A 26,492-nucleotide genomic window follows, 5' to 3' on the forward strand; every position below is an offset into this window, starting at 1 on the left:
TGTCAACCAGGAAATACTTCTGCCAAGGCCTGTGTCCAGGTTGAGAGGGCGAGCAGTGGTGAAGGGGGTGGGTACCATTCCCTCTGCACCATCTGGGAGCTCGGGCAGTGCGCTCAGAGCCCAGGCTGGCCTTCTCCCGGCAACATACCCCGAGACAAAGCTGACAGACACTGCTTGCTTCTCAGAGCTGGTGTGCTTACTCGAGCACCCGTGTAGGCATTTACTATTGCCTACACCCCTTCCAGGCAAGGGGACAGGGCCCAATCTGTAATCAAGATGGGGAGACAGGCAGGAAAACAGTGACAACCCTGCCTGCTATGTGCAACGAAAGGAGACAAACATGGGGGAGCACATCTTGGGAGACACCTCCCCTCCGCTTGGGGGTCCTGGTAGGCTTCCTGGAGGGGGTGCATCTGAGCTGAGTCTTGAAGGCGCATAGAAAGGGTGGGGAGTATTCCAGTCAGAAGGATCAGGCTGTGCCTGGAACCTTATCGGAAATGGTATGGTTCATCCCAGGGGCTCCGTTTAGCTGAGCCGTTTAGCTGGTGAAGAGTGAAGGCGGGTGGGCTGGTGGGAGATGGTGCCAGAGAGGGGCCAGGGTCAGAGCACATAGGGCTTAGGGCACCCAGCCAGGAGCTGCTGTGCTCTTTTGCAGATGTGGACGAGTGTGCCCAAGGGCTGGATGACTGCCACACCAATGCCCTGTGTCAGAACACACTCACCTCCTACAAGTGCTCCTGCAAGCCTGGCTACCAAGGGGAGGGCAGGCAGTGTGAGGGTAAGTGTCTCGGGGACCGTGGTGGGTGGGCCAGCAGGGGAAGCTCCCTACCTCCTCAGCTCTTGTAGTGGCCACTCATGTCAGTAAAAGTCCTGCCCCTTCCCCTGAGTCACATCCCCCACTCTCATCCTTCAGGGACTGGGGACAGCAGGCCTTCCCCCGAGCTGATCATGCAATTTTATGTGGCTAGCTTCTACAAAGGAAAAGAGGCGTTTTAGTATCTTCTGGTGCCACTCAGTTTGGGGGCAGAAAGTCAGCAGTTGATCAGGAGGCTGTGCTAGCCAGAGCAGCAGATCCTGCTCTCCCCTCCGCGGTTTGCGCCTTCTCTCGGGAGTGTGAGTGCCAGGGCCCTGCCCTCCCCGGCAGGCTCTGAAGCTCCGCCTCATCCATGGCTCTGGGCGGCTTGGAGTTGTGACCCACCATGCTTGAGAGCTACACCCAGGGTCTGCCTCTTTTGGAGCTGGAAAGATGTGTACGGAAGGATCTCGTAGAGCTAGCTCCATATCTGGGAGCCTGAGGTCTGGACTCTGCCACTTTGAGCTCTTGGCCCCTGGGGGTTGGCTCAGTGTCATGAACTCTGAAGTTCAGAACCAGCTGGAGACTGGACCCTCACAGGAGGAGGCGTTCCCGGGGATGGAAATCATAGCATGTTGGAGCGGGCAGGGCTCTTCAGGGAGCTCTGAGCCAACCCCACCCTTCATTTTACAGATGAGAATACTGAAGCCCAGGGCAGTTGGGAAAGGGACTTGTGGCTATGATCGCACTATTAGCCCGCAGGTGGAACAAGGTCAGGTCTCCACTCGGGCCCTGGCCCTGGCCCCACATCTCTTCTATTCACTCACCTTCGCAGTGTCCCTCTTTGGTTGGGTGAGAAATCCTAATATTTATGGTCTCCTTTTCGCTGAGGAGCAAAACTCCTGTCTCTTCCATCAGAGGAGGCATGCGCCTGGTCAGGTGCATAGCAAGTCGGGTGGGTGGTCCATCCATAAAGCCCTTCTGTGTCTTCAAATTTATATTTTCCCAGAGACAGACAACCATCTCTCTAACTGCCATACATCATGGGAAGCCAAAAACCTACCTCTCCCTGACACATCTGTCTGTCTGTTCCTCCATACCACACCCTCACCATCTTAAGTATTTTATTGACAGTATTAGAATTCACACGTGTTGGTACCGTGCTTGGGATGGGGGGGGGGGATGTGTTCACTTTTTCACTGTGTCCTCGGGTCACTGTGTCCTCTCCGGGGGCAGGAACCAGGCCATGGCTGCTTCTGGATAAAGTGCTTATTTAGTAAATGATGTCAAATGACAGGTGGCAAGAGTTTCCTTATTCTTAGCTGTTGGGTTATAGTCACAAATAAAATTGAATTGCTAACAGTTTAGAGTTGAAAAGTCTACTATTGAGTTTAAAATAGCAAATGATTTGCTGGCATTGCTGCTCTTATGTACTTAAATTGCTTTTTAACATAATATATGATTAGCGTTATAAAAAGTTAAGCAACACACACACACACACACACACACACACACACACAAAACAACAACAAAAAAGCAACACACAGAAAATGTATCCACAGGTAATCACCATTAACATAGAGCATATATTCTTTTTATTTTAAACCAAAACCCTAGGAGCACGCTCTTTGAATACTTGCAATATGTATAAACGTAGTGAGTCAGGACGTCCTGTTGAGTTTGGACTTCTTGGCAGAGGAGTCCGGAAGGAGAGGGACTGCAAGGATTTAAAGATGTAACTCTTTTATGTGTGTTTCTTGGCTTATTAGTTTTTAAGTCTCTTGGGTCCAACCCACAGTATCATTTGCTCCTAAGTTCAAGGGTGAGAACTGGGTTTACTCAGAGTGGACAGGATTTTATCCTCCACAAAGTTTCTTCTGCCCAAATGTTGGAGATGTGAAAGTATGGGCCCTGAAAAGTCTTTTTTAAATAAGGTGATTCATAAGTTGGCTTAAAGTATCTAAAAATCTTTTTATTAAGTTTTTTATTCTAAATGATCTTTGCTTTTATCTCAGGCTTCAGGGAGGGGATGTTTCAGTGGTCAGTAATCAGTTTATGGTCCTTACTTTTCAGTTTAGGGAACTGAATTAAGTTTAACAAAAGTGAATCTAAACTTGACCTATGAATAGGAGCTGTATTTTAAAAAAAAATTTTACTTAGAAATTATTTTAGGCTTCAGAAATTTTGCAAAAATAGTGCAGAACTCACATGTGCCCTTCATTTGTCTTACCCAAATATTAACAAGTCATATAAATACAATACAGTATCAAAACCAGGAAATTAACATCTCCACAATATTAACTAAACTATAGACCTTATTCACATTCCACCTTTTTTCTTTAAACGTTCTTCTCCCCTGCCCCCTCCCGCCCCCGCCCCAGGATCCAGCTCAAAGTCCCACATGACATTTATCTGTTGTCTCTCTGTCTCCTCCAGCCTATGACAGTCCCTCAGTCTTTCCTGATCTTTCCTGTCACGGACACTTGATGAGTACAGTTCAGTTCTTTTGTTTGCCTTATATTTCCTCATGATAAGCATTGATATGGCAGGAATTGAAAAGATAAGAGTTATTCCCTCCTCCTATTCCTATTGCCCTGTTCCCATTCCTCCTTCACTCCACCCCTTCCCCCACACGCTGTGGGTCACCATCTCTGCAGTCTCTGTGTTTCTCATGGTAAGAATGTGGTTCTCCATTTGTAGTAATACCACAGCGAGACTCGACAAGGCTGCTGCGGAAGTGCTGCTGTGCATCACGTGGAGGGCTCGCAGTGGCAACCACTGATCACCTGATGAAGATGGTGTATTCTGGGTTTCTCCACTGCAAACTTAGCATTTTTTCTTTTAATAGACATATGTCTTGGGCCTATTACTTTCAGCCTATGCTAATATTCTGTTTCTTCTCAAATCGTTGCCCATGGATTTTAGCATCCAACTGTGGACCTTGCCTGCAACAATTATTACTGTGATGTGTGCCTCTTGGTAATTTTGTATTTCCGTTGTTCCTTATCACCTATTACATTAGTATTCTTCTATAAGGAAGATTCCTTCTCTACTATTCATTTATGCATTGATGTCTATGTTTAGGTATTTATACCAGTATGTACTCGTGGGTATTTATTTAATTACTAGAGGCCCTGTGCACGAATTCATGCACAGGTGGGGTCCCTTGGCCTGGCCGGTGATCGGGGCCGATGGCGGGGGATGGCCAGCCGGCCTGGGGGAGGGGCTACAGGAGGTTGGCCAGCCACTAGGGGGAGGGACCTCAGGAGGTTGGCTGGCCACGGGAGGTTGGCTGTGGGAAAACACTGACCACCAGGGGGTGACTCCTGCATTGAGTGTCTGCCCCCTGGTGGTCAGTGAGCATCATAGCAACTGGTTGACCGGTCGTTCGGTCGCTTAGGCTTTTATATATATAGATATGTTTTGTTACTTATTTTTGGCTCAAATTGTTTCAGCTTTAGGAGCTCCATCATGTTGTCTCCTGTGTCCTTTTTATATGCCCCCATCATTTTATGAGAAATTCCTAATTTTCTGGCACTGCAAAATGCTCCAAACTTATCTTCTATTTTCCCCCACCCCAGCCCTGGAATCAACCACTTCTCCAAGGTGCCCTGATTCCTTTTATTGAAAAATGGTGTATAGAAACCAAGATCTGGATGTTTGCTGTTTTCATTGGTACTGGGGTGATTACGCCTGGGTCTTCTCAGTGGACAGAGCTAGAAAATATATGTATGTTTATTAGTCCACGCATACACACATCTTTATTAATTTTTTTAAAGACATGTTTTTATTGATTTCAGAGAGCAGAAGGGAGAGAGAGAGAGAGATAGAAATATCAATGATGAGAGACAAGCGTTAATTGGCTGCCTCCTGCACACCCCCTACTGGGGATCAAGCCTACAACCCGGGCATGTACCCTGACCAGGAATTGAGCCGTGACCTCCTGGTTCATGGGTTGACACTCAACCACTGAGCAACACCAGCCAGACTATTAATGTTTTATATCTACCTCTTTTGTGTGTGTGTGTTTGTGTGTGTGTGTAACAGTGAGTTACACTGATACTTTGGATTCCAAAGCAATACTACAAGATTTATTCTAACCTCCTTTTTTGCTTATTCATAACTTTTTTCTCCAACGGTGAGAAACTTGGCTCTTATTATCTGAAATATATTTACCAATCCTAGTTTGTTCAATTCTAGTGTACAAATTAAGTATTTAAAGAATTGCCAATCTATAACCCTGTGAGTAAAACAGGTTTAGTAATTAGAGGACAGTCTTTTATACAGCTGTTTTTTGTTGTTGTTGTTTTACTTTTAAAAATATATATATTTTCTTGATTTTTTACAGAGAGGAAGGGAGAGGGATAGAGAGTTAGAAGCATTGATGAGAGAGAAACATCGATCAGCTGCCTCCTGCACACCCCCCACTGGGGATGTGCCCGAAACCAAGGTACATGCCCTTGACCAGAGTCGAACCTGGGACCCTTCAGTCCACAGGCCAACGCTCTATCCACTGAGCCAAACCGGTTTCGGCCTATACAGCTGTTTTGTTTTTAACCTTACATTAGCCAATCAAGATAATAGTTTTTCAAAGTTACTTAGGCTAGTGCTTTTCTTCCCCATTCTCTTCAGTGTGGTTCTATTATCTATATTATAAAAGGCCTGTGGCCATAACACCATAACGCCCTAATACCTTAATGACCAAATGACTGGTCACTGCCGGGTGACTGGCAGCATTGGCGGAGCATCGCAGGGCACTGACAACGTCCGTGGAGCGTCGCGGGGTGCCGGCAGTGTCCCCAGAGTGTTGTGGGGCACTAGCAGCATCCCTGGAGCATTGTGGGGCGCCAGCAGCATCCAAGGAGCATTGTGGGGTGTTGGTGGAGCGTCTTGGGGTGCTGGCAGTGTCCGCAGAGCGTGCAAGGTATCGTGGGGCAGCGGACGTGGCCCTGATGGCAGGGTAGGCGTAGGGGACCCTACACACATACGATTTAATCGTGCATTGGGCCTCTAGTTCATTTATAATACAGTATTTTCGTTTGTTCCCCCCTATTTGTATTTCATTTTTTATCCCTCACGTCACCCCCACCCCTGCTTCTTGGGTAATATGTAAAACATCACTAGGGTTCTGAGAGTCAAAGCTATACAAAGATTCAGAGAAGAGTTACTCCCTCCTCCTATTCCTGTTACTCTGTTCCCATTCCTCCTTCACTCCACCCCTTTTCCCACAGACTGTGGGTCACCATCTCTGTAGTTTCTGGTTTAGCCTTCCTATATTTCTTTTACACAAATCTTTATTTTATTTTTAACTACTTTCTTACTATAATTTACATACCATAAAATCCACCAATTCTAAGTAAGTTTACAAATTAATGATTTTGGGTAAATTAGCTGAGTTATGCAACCATTACATAATATAGTTTTCACACATTTTCTCATCTCAATCAGGTCTCTCATGCCCATATGCCCAGCTCCTTGTTCCCAGCTCCAACTCCAGGCAACTACTATTTTCTGTCTCTATAAAGTTGCCTTTTCTGGACATCCTATATAATAAAAGTCTAATATGCTAAGTGTCTGGTCATCTGGTTGGCCATTCAACCAATCAAAGCGTAATATGCTAATGATATGCTAAGGCTGCTCAACCACTCGCTATGATGTGCACTGACCACCAGGGGGCAGACAGTCGACTGGTTGACCAGTTGCTATGACATGCACTGACCACCAGGGGGCAGACCGGTAGGTTAGCTTGCTGCTGGGGTCCAGCTGATTGGGACTGAGTGAGACAGGCTGGATGAGCCTTGGAGCCCTCCCATGGTCCCTCCCCGGCTGGCCAACCTCCTGCGTCACTCCCTGGCCCCAATTGTGCACCGGTGGGGTCCCTCGGCCTGGCCTGCACCCTCTCGCAATCCAGGACCCCTCAGGGGATGTTGGAGAGTCAGTTTCTGCTCCATTCTGCAGGCCAGGCCGAGGGACCCCACTGGTGCACAAATTTGTGCACCGGGCCTCTAGTTTCATATACTAAATAGAGTCATATAATATGTGATCTTTTGAGTTTGTCTTCTTTCACATAGCATAATGCTTTTTTTTTTTTAAATACATTTTATTGATTTTTTACAGAGAGGAAGGGAGAGAGATAGAGAGTTAGAAACATCGATGAGAGAGAAACATCGATCAGCTGCCTCCTGCACATCTCCCACTGGGGATATGCCCGCAACCCAGGCACATGCCCCTGACCGGAATCGAACCTGGGACCTTTCAGTCTGCAGGCCGATGCTCTATCCACTGAGCCAAACCGGTTTCGGCGCATAATGCTTTTGAGGTTCATCTGTGTTGTAGCCTTTATTGGCTTTTCATTCATTTTAATTGTTGAGCAGTATTCCATTATATAGATACACATAATTTATATGTATGAATATACATTCACCAGTTAATAGACATTTGGGTTGCTTCTACTTTTTGCTATTATTATAATGTTGCTATGAATATTCACCAGCAAGTCATTGTGTGGACATGATTTTACATTTATTATACACACACACACATACACACACACACATGAACATATACAGGAGTAGAATTTTTGGGTTATGCAGTAAATTTATGTTAAAAATTTTAAGGGACTGCCAAATTGTTTTCCAAAGTGGCTGTGCCATCTTATATTATCATCAGCAATGTGTGAGGGTTCCCATTTCTTCATATCCCTTCCAATATTTGTCATTGCCTGTCTTTTTATTATAACTATTATAGTGAGTGTGAAATGGTATCTCATTTTGGTTTTAAGTAGAATACCCTAATAATTAACAATGTTGAGCAACTTTTCATGTGCTTATTAGTCATTCACATATCTTCTTTGGTAAAATGTCTGTTTAAATCTTTTGCCCATTCTAAAATGGAGTTGTTGTTTTTTTAATTATTATTATTGAGTCATAAGAGTTCTTTGTAAGTCCTTAGAAGACATGTGATTTACAAGTCTTTTCTACCGATCTGTAGCCTGTCTTCATTTTTTAATGGTGTCTTTTGAAATGCAAAAATCTTTAGTTTTACAAAAGCCCAATTTATAAATTTTAAAATTTATGAATTTTGTGTTTGGTGTTCTATCTAAGAAATCTTTAACTAACTCAAGATCTCAAAGATTTTCTCATAAAAGCTCTATATTTTCTCTTAAAAGCTTTATTGTTTAAGCTCTTACATTTAGGTTTCTGATCCATTTTGAGTTTGATTTTTGCATATAGTGTTAGATAAGGCCTAAATTTATCTTTTTGCCTATGGATATCCTATTGTCTCAGCACCATTTGTTGAAAAGACTATCACTTCTTCTGACAAATTGCCTTAGCACTTTTGTCTGAAATTAAATGACCATAAATATAAGGGTTTATTTCTGGATCTCAATTCTGTTTCATTGACCTCTATGTCTGTCTTTATGCCCATACCATACACTGTCTTGATAACTATAGCTAAATAGTAAGTGAAAGTCCCTCAAACTATTTTCCTTTTTCAAAATTGTTTTGTTTCTTTTTGGTTGCTATTGTTGATAATCCTCACCCGAGGATATTTTTCCAATGATTTTTAGGGAAAGTGGAAGAGAGAGGGAAAGACAGAGAGAAACATCAATGTGAGAGAAACACATGGATTGGTTGCCTCTTGCCTGAGCCCTGACCAGGGCCTGGGCCAGGGAGGAGCCTGCAACCAAGGCAGTGCCCTTGACCGGAATCCAACCCAGGATCCTTTGGTCTGCAGGTCAACGCTCTATCCACTGAGCCAAACCGACTAGAGCTATTTTGGTTCTTCTTTTGCATTTCCATATAAATTTTGGATAAGCTCATCAATTTCAACAAAAAAAAGTATGTTAGAATTTCTTGTGTGTGTGTTTTTTTGTATTCCCTTATTTTTTTACACAAAGATAACATACGACAGAGGCTTCTTTGCATTTTTCTTTTACTTAATAGTATATCCTAGAAACCACGCCAAATCAGTTCATAGAGATCTTTACCATTGTTTTTTTTTAACAGCTGCATAGAACTTCGTTGAGTAAATGTACCATCATTCTTCAACTACTCTTCTCTGGACGGGCATTTAAGTTGTTTTTAGTATTTTGTAATTACAAATGCTGCCGTAAATAATTGTTTGCATATTTATTTTCCTGTTGGTGGAGATGTATCTTCAGGGTAGATTCCTAGAAGTGGGGTGGCTGGTTTAAAGATAAATGTATATTTCTAAAGAATAGCATCTCACTGGTTTGCTTCTCTTTTATCCCTCAGACATCGATGAATGTGAAAACGAACTCAAAGGAGGCTGTGTCCATGACTGTCTGAATATTCCAGGCAATTACCGCTGCACTTGTTTTGATGGCTTCATGTTGGCTCATGATGGTCATAATTGTCTTGGTAAGCACAACGGTTGGAAACGGCAGTTCTCCTTCGCCCTCCGGCACCCCCAGCCTGGGTTTCCTTTGATGAAATACTCATTAAAACAAAAAGGGGATCAGAGACTTGTGTTTTCTGGCCCCCTAGAAATCAGACTCTGATAGAACACCAGGTAAAATGTTTTAGTTTTTAAAAAGTATATATTTTTATTGATTTCAGAAAGGAAAGGAGAGGGAGAGAGATATAGAAACATTAATGATGAGAGAAAATCATTGATCGACTGCCTCCTGCACACCCCTCACTGGGGATCCAGCTCACAACTGACCAGGAATCAAACCATGACCTCCTGGGTCACTGGTTGACGCTCAACTACTGAGTCACGCTAGTTTTCATCATGATCATTCATAATATAAATCCTTCATTAGTCCAAGGAGATGGGCAGGTGTCATCATTACTATTACTGACTTTTTAGCATTGACTTGTCACCTTTTTTTTTTTTTAATATATTTTATTGATTTTTTTTACAGAGAGGAAGGGAGAGACATAGAGAGTTAGAAACATCAATCAGCTGCCTCCTGCACATCTCCTATTGGGGATGTGCCCGCAACCCAGGTACATGCCCTTGACCGGAATCGAACCTGGGACCTTTCAGTCCGCAGGCCGTCGCTCTATCCACTGAGGCAAACCTGTTTCGGCTGACTTGTCACCTTTAAAATCTTTGATTTTGTGTTAAAAGGGTCTTGACTTATACCCTTATATCTCTTTACTGCTGTAGGTGTCTCTATTCTAGAATTAGGTAAAACTACTTGTCCTGAAGAATCTGAGTGTATGCTTGAATCTCATCCAGGTGGACCCCCCCCTTTTTTTTTTCTTGAAATAGAGAGAAATTCAAACAGAAACCTTCCATCAACATCCTCCTAGTATTCCACTAAACAGAAACATCTGTTGGAGTTTCAGTTCCTGAGTTAGGGACTAAAAGTGGTGTTTACATTGGTTTCTTATGCCAGGAATGAAACAGAACTTAGAAATAGCAAGCAGTTGGATAGGGCTGTGTGATAGATAGCCGCAGAGGACGCAGTACACCTGGCAGGCAGGTACTTTGGTCTGTTTGCATTTGAAGGCTGCTGTTACCGGTTGTGTGGGAGCACACGATGGGAGACAGCGGGCATCGGGTTCCTTTGGCACCGGTGACCCTGCATGTGGCTGACCCACTGATGTCCACTTGGTTGATCAAGGCCCTGGCCCTGTGGGGACAGCTGTTCAGACGCTCCCTGACGGTGCAGTGGGAATAGCCACCTGATCAAAAGCTTCGAGATCAGCATAGAAGTCACAGATAAGAACGGGCAGCACTTGTATTTTGTGTGGAGCATTTTTCCTTTGGGACTCACATGTCATATGACCTTTATCCACTTCAGTGTCACCTGGAGCCTCATCCTGCCTGTGCCCTGTGTAAGAGGTCAGGCTTTGGGTCAGTCCACTGGCTTGATGAGGGGCTGGAGGATCACTGAGTCCTTTTCAGATCTTCTAGGCCATCGGTACCACATTGGAGAGACAATCCTGACAGCAGCAACATATTGAACTCAATGAAAAACTCATAAGAAGGACATCACTTTCAGTGTATATTTGTTGGGAAGCATACAGTGTGTTTGTGTAGTTTTTTTTTTTTTTTTTGGTTGTTGATTTTTGTTTTGTTGGTACCATTTTCTGGGGGAAATCTCACATTTCCCTTTGATTTGCCAACAGAGGCATTTTGAGGATTTGTATCTGATAGCAGACCCAGTCATGAGAGTTATGCTCAAACACACAGCCTGGTTGAAGTGTGAGCTTCCTAAGATGCCAAACCATCCAGGAGTTAGGACCTGGGTCAGGGTTGGGTGGGGTGGTTCTGAGGAGAGGCCGGTTCAGAAATCCTGAGGCCTGGAGTCCTTCCTGGCCTGGCCGCTGACACAAGATACTTCAGCAGACTATCTCCATTTCCCGGTCTGGGGGTCTCTCTGAGGGCTTTGTAGCAAGGATCTGCTTTGAAGAAAGATGCTGAGCATCCACTGACCCTACCTGAACAGGCTAGGGATTCTTTAAAATAGTGGTTCTCAACCTTGGCTGCACATTAGAATCACCTGGGAATCTTTTTAAAATCCTGATTTCTGGGCCTAATCCTTCGGAAATTCTGTTTCTTTGTTACTAATGTTGTGGCCCCACCCCATAACAAAGAAACAAAATTTCTAGAGGATGAGGCCCAGAAATCAGGATTTTAAAAAAGATTCCCAGGTGAGTCTAATGTGCAGCCAAGGTTGAGGACCACTGCTTTAAAAGGAAGGCAGGAGAAAACAAAATGATTCACTGAGAAGGGTAGGACAGCATACACAGACCTCTCTGCCAGCTCACCTGGAAGGGGCTGAAGCACTCTGTGACCAGAAACAAGCTCAGAGTCAGGACTTTTCAGGAGTGGCCGTTTCCTGTGCTCTGTGGGATGAGCCCTCACCTCTCCTGGCCTCCTCACCTCTCCTGGCCCCCCTAACCACACCTTAGCCACAGGCGTATTAGCCAGAATCTAGCTCTGGCACTCACCCCAGAGTCCTCCAAGATCTGAGTTGCCTGTGAGCCTGAAAAATGAAACGCAGCCCTTCCGCGCCGCTCACCCCACCCGAACGCAGTCTCTGTTTGCTGAGCGTCTGGAAGCAGGGCAGAGCTCTTGGGTTTTGTAGCTGTGGTTCTCCACTCTGGCTGCACGTTGGAATCACTTGGGAAGTTTTAAAGCAACACCATGGCCACTGTGGCCGGTGCGGCTCAGTCGGCTGGAGTGTCTCCCAACACCAAAAGGTGGTGGGTTCAAGTACTGGTCAGGGCACAAAATCCCCGGTGGGCGTGCATGCGGGAGGCTATCAATAGATGTTTCTCTCTTCTCTTTCTTTCTCTCCTTCCCTCTCCCTCTCTCTCTCCTTCCCCCCTTTCCCTTCCTCTCTCTAAAATCAATAGAAATGTGTCCTCAGGTGAGGATAACTAACTAACTAATTAACTAACGAAAACAACACCATGGCTTGGGTCTCACCCAAGACTACTTCTATTAGTGTCTCAGGAGGTAGATTCGGGCCTCAGGGTCCTAACAGGCAGCCCGGGTTGTAAAACCCTGTTCTACAGTCTGGAGAGACTCACCAACACGTGATACACACGTGTGCCTGTGAACACACACACACACTCTGTATTAAGTCAATCAGAGCGCCTCACCTCACTAAATGACACGTCTCTAATTGCTTTGGCGAAAAGGAATAGTGGGTTAAACCTGGGGTGGGGTGTGGCGGCTCCGACAGTAATGCAGGATTTGGGGTTCAGGTTAGCAGATCTCTCCGGCTCCTGGGGTCCTCGCTGAGGAACACCGGGACCAGGTGTGTTCCAGCGTGGCTCATCTTCAGGAATGTGCTCCCTTGGCCTTTTGGCACAAAGAAGGGCAAGTTTGTGAGGCTTTAGGGGATGGCTCGCGGCCCATCAGTTTAGAAAGGCTTCTGCTCGGTGTGGGAAGACGGATGACGGTAAGATCTGAAGCTTGAAACCAGATAACAGATATTTAAATGTGAATTTTCTTGTGACGAATGTGCCCAGGAGCTAGTGATAGGCACGTGGGAAATCAGGCTGCGGGGGCGGGGGGGTGGGGGGCGGAGAAACGGTTTTCAGAACAGCCTTCTCCCTGAGCCTCTGCCATGTCCGAGGTGTCTCTGGAAGTTTCCTTCTCTTCGGCTCTGGTGGTGCTGTGCTCGCCTGCTGGCTGTTCATGCACTGGGCAGCCCGGGTGCTGCTGCAGGTTGCAGGCTGTGCTAATAAGACACAAATCTTGGTCCTTAAGGAGTTTGCCATCTGGTGGAGATAAATAAGTAAAAGATTTTGAGGGGTCAAAAGGTACAAATTGAAAAAAAAAAAGATTTTGAGAATGCAATTCGGTAAGTATATAGATGAAGCCATGTGCGTGTGACTCAGTGGAAGGAAGGTCCGCTCTCCCCACCCTGAGGGGCCGCACTGGGGGAGGCATCCCTCTCCCTGCGTTTCTGATGCTCCCATCTCGGGCTCCTGCAGTCTCCTCTACCTCCTTCTGCCCTGGTGGTCTCCCACATTCCACCTCCGGCCCCCTTTCGCTCCCTCTCTCCCTTCCCACACTCCTGTCTCATGTACATTCCCCGTATCAGGCCATCACAAGCAAATGTGCCGTCTTTGCAACCCCAGGCGTAGGTTTCCCACCACCTGCGGACCTTCCCCGGGTGGGGCCCACCACTCCCCACCCCCATCTCTACACCCAGTGGTGTTTTCTCCGTGTTTCTTGGCCACCCCACCACAGGCCCACGTGGCTCTCTGCCCTGCAGGCACCTGCCCACTGTCCTCTTTTATTTCTTCCTTCCTCGGCATCCCCACTGCCAGGCCCCAGGCCCGGGCCCCACCTGTACCAGGCGGGGCTGTTTCAGGCATTCGTGTGAAGCCGGACCCCCAGCTTTCTATTCTTCCCATTCCCTGTGTCCTTCCCTCAGCGGCTGGGCTGCCTTGTTCTTCCCAACATGGGGGTCTGACCCCGTCACCCTGCTCCAGTGGCTCCCAACTGCCTCCCCAAAACGTGGGACCTCCTTTGCTTGGTATTCAAGGTCCTTGGCAGGGTGACCCCGAATCTACTTCACAGCTCTCTCCTGTACCTTCCCTGCTTGTACCCATTCCCCAGCCCCGGGGGGTGACCCACCGTTATTTGACCAGACCCCATGCTCCCCAGCCTCCCGCTGGTTCTCATGCTCCTTCCGCCTAGAACCCCTTCTCCTGATTTGTAATTGAAGAAATCCTGCAGGGCCCAGCCCTCACCAGCTTTTCCACAAAACCCACCCTGACACCCAGAGCCACACGTGCCCTCTCGATCCTCTGTGCCACCTTTGACCAGGTCTCACGGTTACTTGTACATTTGTCTCTTTCCCGCAGAAGGACGTGCTCCGGGAGGGAAGGCATTTGATCTCACTCCTGTATGCTTTACTGCCTCCCCGAGCGAGCACCTTGCTTTGGAAAGCGCGGGTGTTCGATCAGTATTTACCGAATTGATTCTCTTGTGTGCACCTGGGAGGCCTTTTCTTAAGTGAGCCCCAGACCCGTGAGGGTTGGTTAATCATCTGGGGGTCCCACTGGCTTCAATTCTTAGAGCTTCTGTGGTGCAGGGATGGGAAGAGGGGCCATATCTCTGCTCAGTAGGAATCCCTGAGCTGCCGGGCTGGGTGGGGCACTGAGACAGTTACCAACGCCAAGGCTAAGCCTTCTCCCCTCCAGACGTGGACGAGTGCCTGGAGAACAACGGCGGCTGCCAGCACACCTGCCTCAACGCCCTGGGCAGCTACGAGTGCCGCTGCAAGGAGGGCTTCTTCCTGAGCGACAACCAGCACACGTGCATCCACCGCTCCGAAGGTACCTTCGCCCCTGGGGGAGGGGGGCGGGGTCTCGTCTGAGAATCCCCCACCCTCAGTGCCTTGAGAAGGGAAGCTTGGGCCAAAGAAAGTCTGGAGGCTGCGGACATCCAGGCTCTGCTGCTGGGTAACCGTGGGCAAGTTACCCAACTTCTCCTCCCTCACCTGGCAGAGCAAGCGGCTGGGCTCTGCGGGCTCTTCAAACTTCCCAGTCTCTGATTCTAATCTTCCAAAAGCGTACATCTCAAACATGACCAGATGTCTCAGGAGAAATGGACACTCTGCCAAGTTTTTCAGAAAACGTGCTGCCAACCACAGCACCAAGTGCGAGCCTGCTCCCTGCCCAGGGCGGGCGGGGAGGGCCGAGCCTTCCCATGGAGCTTCCCGGGCTCTGCCCGCGTGCAGCCCCGGCTGGGCCTGGCCTCCCCTGTGTTTTGCATTTTTGAACTCTGAGCCTCTGAGGCTCCAGGGGGCAGGGGACCCCCCCCCCGCCCCCCGCCCCCCGAGACTTGGGCTCTCTGTGCCGTGGTTTCCTTCACTCATGCCACCCCTTACGACTCCTCCGTACATTTGCAGGAAACTCCTTTGATGGCCTTTTTATTCTCTCTGCTTTGAGGTGATACCTTGTTTTACTCCCCTCTTAGTTCAGTGGGCTCTCGGGAGGGAGGCAGGTTGAGTGCATGTGGCCACTTTTAACCAAATGACGGGCTTTTAATTCCGCTCTGCTTTTTCCAAAGCCACATAATCGCATTTTGGTGGCTGCCTTTCTTCTCCCAGGGTTGCCTGTGCCTGTGTTCAAAGGAAGTACCCTACATATTAGACTATCGGCTCCTTTTTAATAACGTAAGAATGAGGCCATCCTCAGGTCTCCCATTCCTTACTCACAGATTTGCAGGTTTATTATTTTAATTCCGGTTTCAGTGACTTTTCAAGGGTTTCTTTGTGGAAGATGACTTTTGCCTCATTTTCTAGGCAGGATGGCTCCTTCCTTATACCCAACCGGAAAGTCTGTTTTGGTGCTAAGCACGGTCAGAGAATGCCCGGGGGCCATGGGCTTGATGGCTCTCACCGCCCGCGGGTTCACCGTCAGTGTCTGAGCAGGGTTTTCATGCTCTGCCTCTAGCGTGCAGCTCTCTGTCGCATGCAGGCTGGATGGAGTGGCAGTTGGCTTTCATTTTCCTGCTGGTCTCTCTGGACCCTTAGGTGAGCTCTGCGTGAGGAAGAATGAAGATGCCAGCAGCATAAGTGATCTGGGCTCAGAGCATCTTTCCTTTGGTTGTTCAAAGCTGCTTCCTGAGACCTAGTCAGTTGGGCTCAGTGGGTAGAGCGCCGGCCTGCAGACCAAAGGGTCCTGGGTTCAATTCCGATCAAGGGCACGTGCCTTGGTTGCAGGCTTCTCCCCAGCCCGGGCCCTGGTCTGGGCTCGTGTGGGAGGCAGCCAGTGGATATGTTTCTCTCACATCGATGTTTCTCTCTCCCTTCCACTCTCCCTAAAAGTCAATGGGAAAATATCCTCGGGTGAGGATTAACAAAACAAAACAACAGCTGCTTCCTGAGAAGTCACTCTGGGGGGGAGATGGCCACCTATAGGTCAAGCTATTGCTTGAGCAGCACCCCCTCCCTCTGTGGGTCCCACCCACTCCAAGGCCACACATCCTGAACCCTGGAACTTCCAGAGGTGGCCTCTCTCTCCCCTCGGGCAAGCCCCCCAGGCTGATTCCAGACACAGGCTCCTCGTAACAGAAGTCAACACTAAAGCAGTTCCTCTCCACAATCTGTGTTTCCTAAATTTTCTACAATTCAGACATTCTTGGAACCCCCGAAGAGTACTTAAAACGAACGTATTTGTCTGGAGCTAAAACCAAAATCCAAGAATTTGCGTTGTGGTCTGGAAGCGCTCTGTGACTTTCTGTTGTGTTTCACCCCGATGGCTTGGCAAATGCCTGTCAGCGTGAGCCAACAGGTTATAGCGCGCTGTGGCGGGGACCCTTCCACCCTGCGGTTTAACTCTTCAATAGAGACTAAAAGGCGTTCCTTCAGGATTTCCTCCCTGACACACACATTAAACCCTTAGAATCGGTATTAAAATGGACTTTAAAACCCACAGTGGAGACTCGAAAAATGGTGAAAAGAAGGTAGCACTGTAAGCGAGCGTTTTCTAGTGCTGCTGTTGTTTTCAGTAAGTTTTCACTGAATGTTCTGCCGTGGTCGGCAAACTGTGGCTCACGAGCTACATGCGGCTCTTTGGCCCCTTGAGTGTGGCTCTTCCACAAAATACCACAAAATACCACGTGTGGGTGCGCACATACAGTGTGATTGAAACTTCGTGGCCCATGTGCAGAAGTTGGTATTTTGTGGAAGAGCCACACTCAAGGGGCCAAAGAGCCGCATGTGGCTCGCGAGCCGCAGTTTGCCGACCACGGGTCTAGGGCAGGGGTGGGCAAACTTTTTGACTTGAGGGCCACAGTGGGTTCTTAAACTGGACCGGAGGGCCGGAACAAAAGCATGGATGGAGTGTTTGTGTGAACTAATATAAATTCAAAGTAAACATCATTACATAAAAGGGTATGGTCTTTTTTTTCAATAGTTTTATTCATTTCAAACGGGCCAGATCCGGCCCGCGGGCCGTAGTTTGCCCACGGCTGGTCTAGGGGGATCCTCATAGCTGATTCTGAGGGGAAGCTCAAGCCGTTGATTTAATTCTCAGAGACCCCGAAGCTCTGCCAGAGAGACTGTGTGTTTTCACCCATGTAATGGGGGTGGGCTGGAGAGAGACGTTGCCTTGGCCTGCCTTTGTCCCTATTCATGGGTGCTCAGGCTCTCAGAATGAGCATCCCTCTTTGGTTTTGTCTGCTCGGAGCGTATTTTCAGATGTTGGTACCGCTGCTTTTTCAGGGGAGTGGGGACGGTGTCAGGGTCGCGGGGAAGGGGCTGTGCTCTCAGCAGGGCCTGCGCCCCCCTTTGGGGAATGTTTCTCGCCCTGTTGGCAAGGCATATTTTTATTCGGCTTCCAGAAGTATTCTTCATTGAGAGCCTGAGTCTGGGGATCGCCAGAATGGGGCATTTCCAATGTTTCTGAGCTGTTTCCCTCCTGGGGAACGGACAACCCTAACTCGACTGCCAGGCCCACTTCTGGGGGAGCCAGGACCTCGGATGGCTGGGCCTCCCGGTGCGGACCAGCGCCCCCTGCCTCCCCAGCAGTGCGCTTGTTCTGAGTCAGGCTGCTCTGAAAAGCTCCGGGCCACCCCTTGAACAGCCCAGCACCTCGTGAGCCAGTGAAAGCTGCATGATCTCCTGGTAAGTTTAGGTCTAGCTTGATATGATAGGACATCAGGGGGCAACTGAGGTGTAGCTCTGTGGCGTCTGGCACACAGTTCTTACAAAATATTTTTTTTGTAAAGGTCGCTTTGAAAATGTCTTAACAGACTTGTTGCCGGGAGCCGGTCCATGCTTGCTGTTTCAAGGGACCTGGCATATATGGCATACTGTTCTTAATATGTTTGCTCACCTTCTTGGCACTATGTGTTTTAACCAAGGTCTCTGAGAAAGGTTGTTTCCCCAGGTAGGGATTCTCCCCTGAAGTTAGGGAGGGAATAAAACCTCTTAACTAAGTGCCAGGTGGGTAATTAATCACTTTAACTATGAACAATCATGCTTAAGCTACATAATCTTTACTCCCTGGAATGGAGATAAGAAACGCCCTAACCTTTGTAATAGAGATTGACAGGATTGAATCAACTGGTATAAATACAGATGTAACAAGACAGCAAGAGACAGAGAAAGAGACAGAACCTAGGCACAGAACCTACACAGAACGTTCTCTAGGGACAGAAGAACTTCGCTGGAGAGAACATGGCAAAAGATCCTGGACAGAAACTGGCCTCAGAACCTAGAGACAGAACCTAGCGAGAGAACATGGCAAAAGATCCTGGACTGAACCTGACTACAGAAATTGGCAAGAGAACCTGACTAGAACCTGGTGACTGAACCTGGCTGGAGAACCTGGACAGAACCTGACTGGTGAACCTAGCGAGGGAACATGGCTACAGAGCCTGGCTGGAGAACCTGGAGAACCTAACAAGAGAACATGGACACAGAACCTGGCTAGAGATCCTAACCAGAACTTCGCTGGAGATCCTGACCAGAACTTGGCTAGAGATCCTGGCTAGGCTGCTGATCAACTGAACGCTGCCTCCGTGTCATTCCTTCTTCGCCGACTCCATCCATACCTTTGGGGACCCCTGGACCCGCTGGGGCTGGACCCCGGCAACTTGTAAGCAGACTTGAAAGGGAAGAAGGCAAAGAAGCAGCTGACCCGTTTGGGGAGCGTCCTTTGCAGGTGTCAGTGCCACCTTTTCTCGGGCACCATTCCCTGCACCCCTAGGTGCTCCTGGCACCTGTCATTTCAGAGGCTCTGCTGACCCAGGGACAGACGTAATGCTTGCTGTGCCTGCCCAGGCAGACAGGACACTGCTTCCAGAGGCAGCTCTTGGCACCGGGAGAAAATAACGTCTTCAGACATCACCAGCCGGAGCAGAGTTTCCACGGACCCAGTGCAAGCCGCTCTGTGTTAATTGACAGCAGCCCCTGGCCTGGGCGCATGAGTCCCAGCAACTTCCAGCAGACAGAGTGCTGGCATTCGAACAGCTCAGACCCGGCAGATGAAAGCCAAGGTGGCTTTAGGAGGCTGTGGGATGGGTTCACTGGTGCGCTGCCTTTGGGAATAGGAACAGCATCTGTATTGAACATTTATTCTAGTTAAGCATAGGTCAATGGCTCTGCGGCAGAATTGGAGAGAGATGACTTGACTTCATTAGAACCCAGGGGCTAAGGTTTTTGGGGCAGTGTGGGATCCTAGAGAAGTGGAATGAAAACCTTTTGTACTTATATTTACAACAGTGCTACTTCCAGGATTAGAAAGTATCTTCTTAGTAGAGAGCCAATGAGAACAAAATCCCTGCTCGCAAAACTGTTTTAGAGTTGCGTCGTGCAAATTCAAAGGAACATCACACGAGTATGTACTTAATAATGGTGTTGGGAGAATGCTCTTGGGTATGGCGCTAGTTCCCCCGGAGTGCGGGCAGGCATCCCGTTCTCAGCACAGTGCTGCCAACCACAGGGAGTACTTTGCTGTGGCCCTATCATTTCCATGTATGTCTAACCACCCAGGAAAATAACCACCTGTCCCCCTTCCCGCCACCGTTTCCACAAGGTTGGGCCTAATGAAACCTATAATATACCCGACTTGAAAGAATTATACCGCAGCCAAGGCAAACCACACGCAGGAGGCCTCTCTCTGTTCTCTGCGTTGTCATGTTGTTGTTGTTGACACTGTTAGAAGCTGGTGCCTCACGCCTGCCGAGGGAGGGGCCCAGGGACTAACTAAGGTGGTCACAGCAGAGGGGCCCCTGGACAGGTGTCCATGTGGTGGTGCCAGAACATGGTGGTCACAGTCACCTCCCAAGTGTGGATTTGGTGGGGATAGAGGGAAGGGTTGGAATTTCCTGAAAATCATCTTTGAAAGTATGTGAAAATATTGGGGCTCCTCTTCAGTCTCTCTGCAGGTTTTCCTGTGGACACTCTTTGCATCTTCTCTTTGCGTCTTTGACCAGCATTGGTAACCCATTCCTGGGTCAGTGGGGTCAGCAGGCTCTGACTCCACACTGGCAGGAGCTTTGTTTTTGGAGAATTGAGACAACTTATCTCCTGGGTGACATAAGACATTTTTCATATCCCTGTTAATTGACTGGCCTTGATTTTAATGAGACATATCCTTTAAAAATATGGGGCTGCTGGAGACCTAGGCAGGCAGGCCTGCAGCTCACCGCTGGTCCCATGCTGCTCTGTTTTGCAGAGGGTCTGAGCTGCATGAATAAGAACCACGGCTGTAGTCACATCTGCAAAGAGGCTCCAAAGGGCAGCGTCGCCTGCGAATGCAGGCCTGGTTTTGAGCTGGCCAAGAACCAGAGAGACTGCATCTGTAAGTATAGACCGGCACACACCCATGCCGGGCACCATCCTGCCCCAACGTTGTCATCTGTCATCGGCAGCCCAGCATCAGAAATGCCTCCTCATGGCACAGCGGCAGCACGGAAGGCCGCAGGCCTGAGACACTGACCTCCACTGAGTAACCCCCAAAGGGAAGGGAAGTGGGGCTTTTTTATGGAGCCAATCAGAAGGAAATGAAATTCAGGAGTGAGGAGTGTGAATGTTGGGGGCTGCGTATCCCCATTCCCACGGGATAAAATCAAGCTTACTCCTCTGGCAATCATGGTGGGTTTCTACCTGGTCCCTGCTTCTCTTAGAAGCCGTGTCTGCCTCTCCTTGCCTTTCAGATCAGAGAGCAGCCCACATTCTCTCATGCCCACAAGCCTTTTCCCAGCACTCCTCCCTTCCTGGCTTGGTGAACTCTTGCTCAGCTTTTAATATCCTGCCCAACTTCTAATCATGACAAGGGTGGTGGCTACCTTTGGGGCCGGGGAGGGGGGGCATTTATTATGTGCAAAATCTTGCCCGAAGATATATCGAGTCCCATTTAATTCTTACAGTCACCATCCTAGGAACTAAACATTATTCTCATTTTTAGTTGAGAAAATTGTGGAGAAGGTAAAGCAACAAGGTCACATGGGGAATGAGTGAAAAAATTAGGATTCACGGGTGGGTCCGCCTACCTCTGGGGCTGGCACCCTAAGTGGCCAGGCTCTCCTGCCTCTGAATCCTCCCCCTGGCCTCCCACAGCCGAGTCATGCATAGGGTTTGACCCTCCGGGTTAAATTGTGTATTTATGTGTGTCTACCCAACTATGAGTCCCCCCAAGTCAGGACCTTGTCTTACTTTTGCCTCTCAGTCTTCTCCTGGTGCCTACCACAGGCTGTGCTCAGTCCACATCTTTTAAATTAATGGATCAATAAGTGGTGCGCACAGTCCAGACACAGCTGCCACACGATGGCGAGATACAATAATAAAGCTCCGATGGCTAGTAGGAAACAGCTCTCCACTCAAGGTGTGCCTCAACTGCCATTTAAGCCCGAGGAAACACTGCGGGGGTCCCTGTAGGAACTCTGCCCAAAGCCATGCCCTTCTAGAAGTTCCTGCAGTTGGCTAGGGAGGGTAGTTCACAGTGAGTAGACTGTAGTGGTTAAGAGGTGAGCAGACAGTTGTTTGTTTTTTAAAGTCACTGCGTTCCTTTTTATTTTTGTATTTTTTAAATTAAAATAAAACATATAAGTTTCAGGTGCACAATATGAATTGAGATGAGACAGTTTTGCTGGTGAGACTTCTTTCCACTGTCCCCATCACAAAGCCATGCAGCCTGGAAACCTACCGACCCAGGGCTGGTGCCACCATCACAGATGAGTTCTGACAGGCTCTCACGGGCCGGGTCCCCGGGGGTGTCCCCACAGTGAGGCTGTCCCCGGGGGGTCCGTGGCTGGGCAGAGCAAAGAGCACCTGTCCTGGCTCCAGGTGTCTCCAAAGGAGGCCCCAGGCCTCCCGAGACCTGTGCGGGGGACCTCGGCCTGCCCCACTTTCCCAGGGGCCAGGAGAAACTCTGAAAGCTTATTTTTAAAAATTTAAGATGTTTTTAAGATGCCACTGCTCAAATAACATTATAATTATAAAAGAGCCAGAATTTTGCCACATCACCAGCTGTTTCACTTTTTTCATTTTCCTACTTAGTTGTTCACATGCACAACACAATATTGACATGACTATAATCACAGAACAGTCTCTCACATCACAAATGTGCATTTCGTGCTCTTCAATTAGAAAAATCGCAAATGCTTATGTAAGAATTCAAACAGTCCAAAGTGTGTAAAGAAAATATCACCTCCCGCCTCCCGTGTCCTTGGTTAGAGGAAAGCACTGTTCAGTTTGATGAAAGGATAGTGGCTTCTTTTTTCTTTGGCTTGTCATCAGTGCACTCATACATGGTCTGTGTAATTACTGATTAATATTGCAATAATTATGTGCGAGGAGTCATCATTTCCTCTGCTTACCCACCCTTCCTAACTAATCCAGATGCAATCTGCTTTGAACACATACGTACAAATTAAATATTGTACGTAGACATAGAGTGTTGGTGCATCTCCCAGAGCCCCGTGCAGCTGCATGTGTGTGCAAACTTCTCCTGACAGGGCAGGGTAGCAGTCTAGAATATTTTGGTATAATTTCCCTTAAACGGTGAAAATCCCCACACACCCCACCCATCTCCACCTACTATGCAATTTTGCACAGATCTGTCATTCAGCATTTCTCCATTTCACACTGTGACTACCTGTTCACCTAGACAGGGACAAGGTCTGAGTTAGGCTCTCTTCCATACACAGTGCCTGGCACGTACTCTCTCGGTCAGTCATGCTCACGTACTGACTGCATGAGAAACAGAGTTCTCTGGAGCAAACACAGTCCTGGTTGCGGAAATCTCAGTGCTTTATGTATTGATTCGTTTTCCTCTCAGTGACTTGTAACCATGGCAACGGTGGGTGCCAGCACTCCTGTGAGGACACAGCTGAAGGTCCAGAGTGTAGCTGCCACCCACAGTACAAGATGCACACAGATGGGAGGAGCTGCCTTGGTGAGTGGTGACCCCATACCGGGTGAGGGTCTATCCCAGCCTGCCCATCCCTAACCCTAACTAACCTTAACCCTAACCAACTCTAACCCTAACCTTTACCCTCACCCTCACCCTACCCCTAACTAACTCTAACCCTCACCCTCACCCTACCTTTAACCATAATTAACTCTAACCCTACCCCTCACCCTATTCCTAACCCTCACCCTATCCCTATCCCTAACCCTCACCCTACCCCTAACCCTCACCCTACCCCTAACCCTAACTAACTCTAACCCTCAGCCTCAGCCTCACCCTCACCCTAACCAATTATTAATGGTGTTTAGCACCAGATGCAGATGCTTGCAATGCATTTGGCCCCAAACGGGTCCCCTGCTGCTTCACACGTGGCAGTGGGAGTGGTAGGGAATGGGGTCCCTCTCTCCATGTGCGACCTTGGAAAGCCCTTTCACCTCTCCCGGACGAGGCTTCTCCTGAAGAGACTGGACAACACATCCCAAGGGGCTGGGGCGATGGCAAGTTGAAGCCGTGGTGATGACTCAGTGGCCTCTCCAGTCTGCGGGAGCCAGGATTGCATATTCCTGGTGGGACGCCTGCCCTGTCTTGCATGGCGTGTCCTTGGCTGGACTAAGGGCCCTGGCGTGTTCTGAAGCTGTCATTCCCTGGTGTCTCTCTGGTCAGTGCAATCTGCTTCAGAAATCTTTCCGTATTATTCACCCAGGCTCTGCATGCACCCAGCGTGCTGCGTTTCCCACAGAGCCTCGTTACAACACATTGTTATCGAGCGAACAAGCGCATTTCTCACATTGTTCTCGTGTCTGGGATTTCAGCGGAAGTGGTTGTGCCGGGATGAATCGTCTGACTCATTCGTTCTGAGAATTGTTCTCTGTTGCGTTTCTTGTAGAGCGAGAGGACACTGCCCTGGAGGTGATGGAGAACAATGCCACCTCAGTGGTGGACGGGGATAAACGGGTGAAACGGCGGCTGCTCATGGGTAGGCGAGACCCCTCACCCTCTCTTCATGTCCCCTCTCATTGTCCATTTCCCTCCCAATTTACCACATCGGGCCTGAACCTGGGACCCATGTGCCCTCAGACCGGCTGGACCGGGGTCAGCAGCTCCTGTCAAGCCAGGGTGAATCTGATCTTCACCCACTGCTGTTTAGTCATCACCCGAGACCCAGCCATCAGAATAACCGGGTTAGCGCCTAGCGCTGCCCCAACTAATGGTGACACCTGGGTAAACTGCCCTGAGCCTCGCCTCCCGTTAGTCTTTCTTTACAATACACGCACTAAGACCTACCTTGTAGGGTTGTCAGGAAGCTCAGTTAAGATAACAATATGCACAAGTGCCCCGAGTCCAATGCCTGAGACCTAGTGGGTGGGCAGTAACATGGGTTCCTCAGAATGTCAGTCCCCATCCTTCTCGGCAACTGTGAGCTGAGAGGCGTGTCGGGCAGCCCCTCCGTGGCTGCTGCTGTGTCGGTTATTTTTGTCCACAGCATCTCCTCTTCCTGGCTGCAGACCATGTCAATGTCAGAGATGAATGGAAAGAGGGGCCCTGGGCTGTGGGACAGGGGAGGGTCTGCAGCAGGTCCCACAGAGCAGCTGGAGATGACAGCACAAGTCGGGGTGGTGGCTGTGAGCACGGTGTCAGACAGATCCGCTGACACATTTGTATTCTGGAGGAAGCTGGGCTTGACTCAAATAAAGCCTATCTTTTGATTTAGCGGTCAGCGAAGGTACTGAGCAGCCACTGGTCACCAGGCAGGCGACATTTCTGAGCTCTCTTCTGCCCTATTAACATTATTATGTTTGATTGCCTTAAATCAAAATAGTATATTACATATGAATAATATAAAAACTTTAAAAACTTAATTAGTGCCCTAGCCGGTTTGGCTCAGTGGATAGAGTGTTGGCCTATGACTAAAGGGTCCCGGGTTCGATTCTGGTCAAGGGCACATGCCCGGGTTGTAGGCTCGATCCCCAGTAGGGGGCATGCAGGAAGCAGACGATCAGTGATTCTCATCATTGAGTTTCTATCTCTCCCTCTCTGAAATCAATAAAATATATATATTAAAAAACAACTTAATTAGCACTATGAGGCTTGTAATGAGATACATCATGTCCTTGTTTCCTAACTCACATTTCCTCAGCCCATTTGCCAAAGGCAATAATTTTTAAAAAATATTTTTTATTGATTTCAGAGAGGAAGAAAGAGGGAGAAAGAGATAGAAATATCAATGATGAGAGAGAATCATTGATCAGCTGCCTCCTGCACGCCCCCTACTGGAGATCAAGCCTGAAATCCAGGCATGTGTCCTGACCTGGAATCCAACTGTGACCTCCTGGTTCATAGGTCAGTGCTCAACCACTGAGCAACACTGATGGGGCAGAGGCAACAATTTTGAATTCTCCTAGTTATTTCTTCTCCTGACCCCCCTTCCCCATATTTCTGAAAAGTGAAGTCTATACAGTTATTTCTTTTTTTTTCTAGTTTTATTGAGATATTTTACAGTTATGTCTTGATGGGTCAGTTTTAGATATTAGCTTTTGACTTCCTGCTACAGAACACTAAATTTTCATTCTCTTCTGCCCCGTCCCCTAACTCTCACTCTTGTCTCTCTCTCCCTCACACCCCTAACATGGTTTTATCACGATTTAAATCAGCATTATGTGTTTACATCATAAGACTATGAATGTCTAAATATGATTTACCCGAGAGTCACATGATGTGCTATGACTGTATTTTCTTTGTCAGCTTCATTTTCTAAGTACTTCTTACCAGTTCTCTTACACATTTCTGGCAGAGCTCTGAAACGCTTTTCAATGTGTTAAAGTCAATACAGGAGTTAACTTACCGATTCTGTTTTCTGTTTAAAAAGTATCTTCTGAGGCTGCCACCTGCTCTAGGGGGGCCTGACTCTCTGGGCCGGCTGCACGCGCTCGTCTGGGCTTCCCCTTTGCACCAGCCTGGCATTCCCTTCACTCCATGGGTAAACATAGATGTTTTAACACTTTGCATGCCTGGAGATGCCTCTATATTCCACTTCCACATTTCATTGAAGCTTTGGCTCAGTATAGAATTCAGCTGGAAAGAATATTCCATCGGAGTTTGGAATAGCGCTCTACTGTTTTTAAGCATTCAGTGTTGTTTCAAAAAGTCTAACGTCTTTTTTACTCTTCATCCTTTCTATGGAACCTATGAAAGCTTCTTTCTAGATGTTTTTAGGGTCGTCTCCTTGCCCCTAGGGATCTGAAATTTCACAATCATGCCCCTCACTGTGGGACTTTTCCCTTCTCTTATGCTGAGCACTCAGTTGGCTTTTGAAATATGGACATCCAAGT

At 48.1% G+C, this 26,492-nt stretch overlaps 1 protein-coding gene across 1 annotated transcript in view; it reads left to right on the forward strand.

Annotated features, from left to right (window-relative positions):
* Positions 1–340: 340 nt before the first annotated feature.
* SCUBE2 (signal peptide, CUB domain and EGF like domain containing 2) overlaps positions 341–26,492 on the forward strand; it is a gene marked incomplete at its 5' end in the record, with an annotated part of 68,412 nt that continues 42,260 nt past the window's right edge. The window contains 7 exons of the mRNA XM_081100243.1: positions 341–389; positions 656–778; positions 9,052–9,177; positions 14,440–14,574; positions 20,428–20,553; positions 23,032–23,148; positions 24,050–24,139. Coding sequence (XP_080956369.1) covers positions 341–389; positions 656–778; positions 9,052–9,177; positions 14,440–14,574; positions 20,428–20,553; positions 23,032–23,148; positions 24,050–24,139 — 766 coding nt within the window. The remainder of the gene's footprint in view (positions 390–655; positions 779–9,051; positions 9,178–14,439; positions 14,575–20,427; positions 20,554–23,031; positions 23,149–24,049; positions 24,140–26,492) is intronic.

This window comes from Myotis nattereri (genome assembly GCF_964212035.1).
Source record: "Myotis nattereri genome assembly, chromosome: 9".
NCBI classification, from domain to species: domain Eukaryota; kingdom Metazoa; phylum Chordata; class Mammalia; order Chiroptera; family Vespertilionidae; genus Myotis; species Myotis nattereri.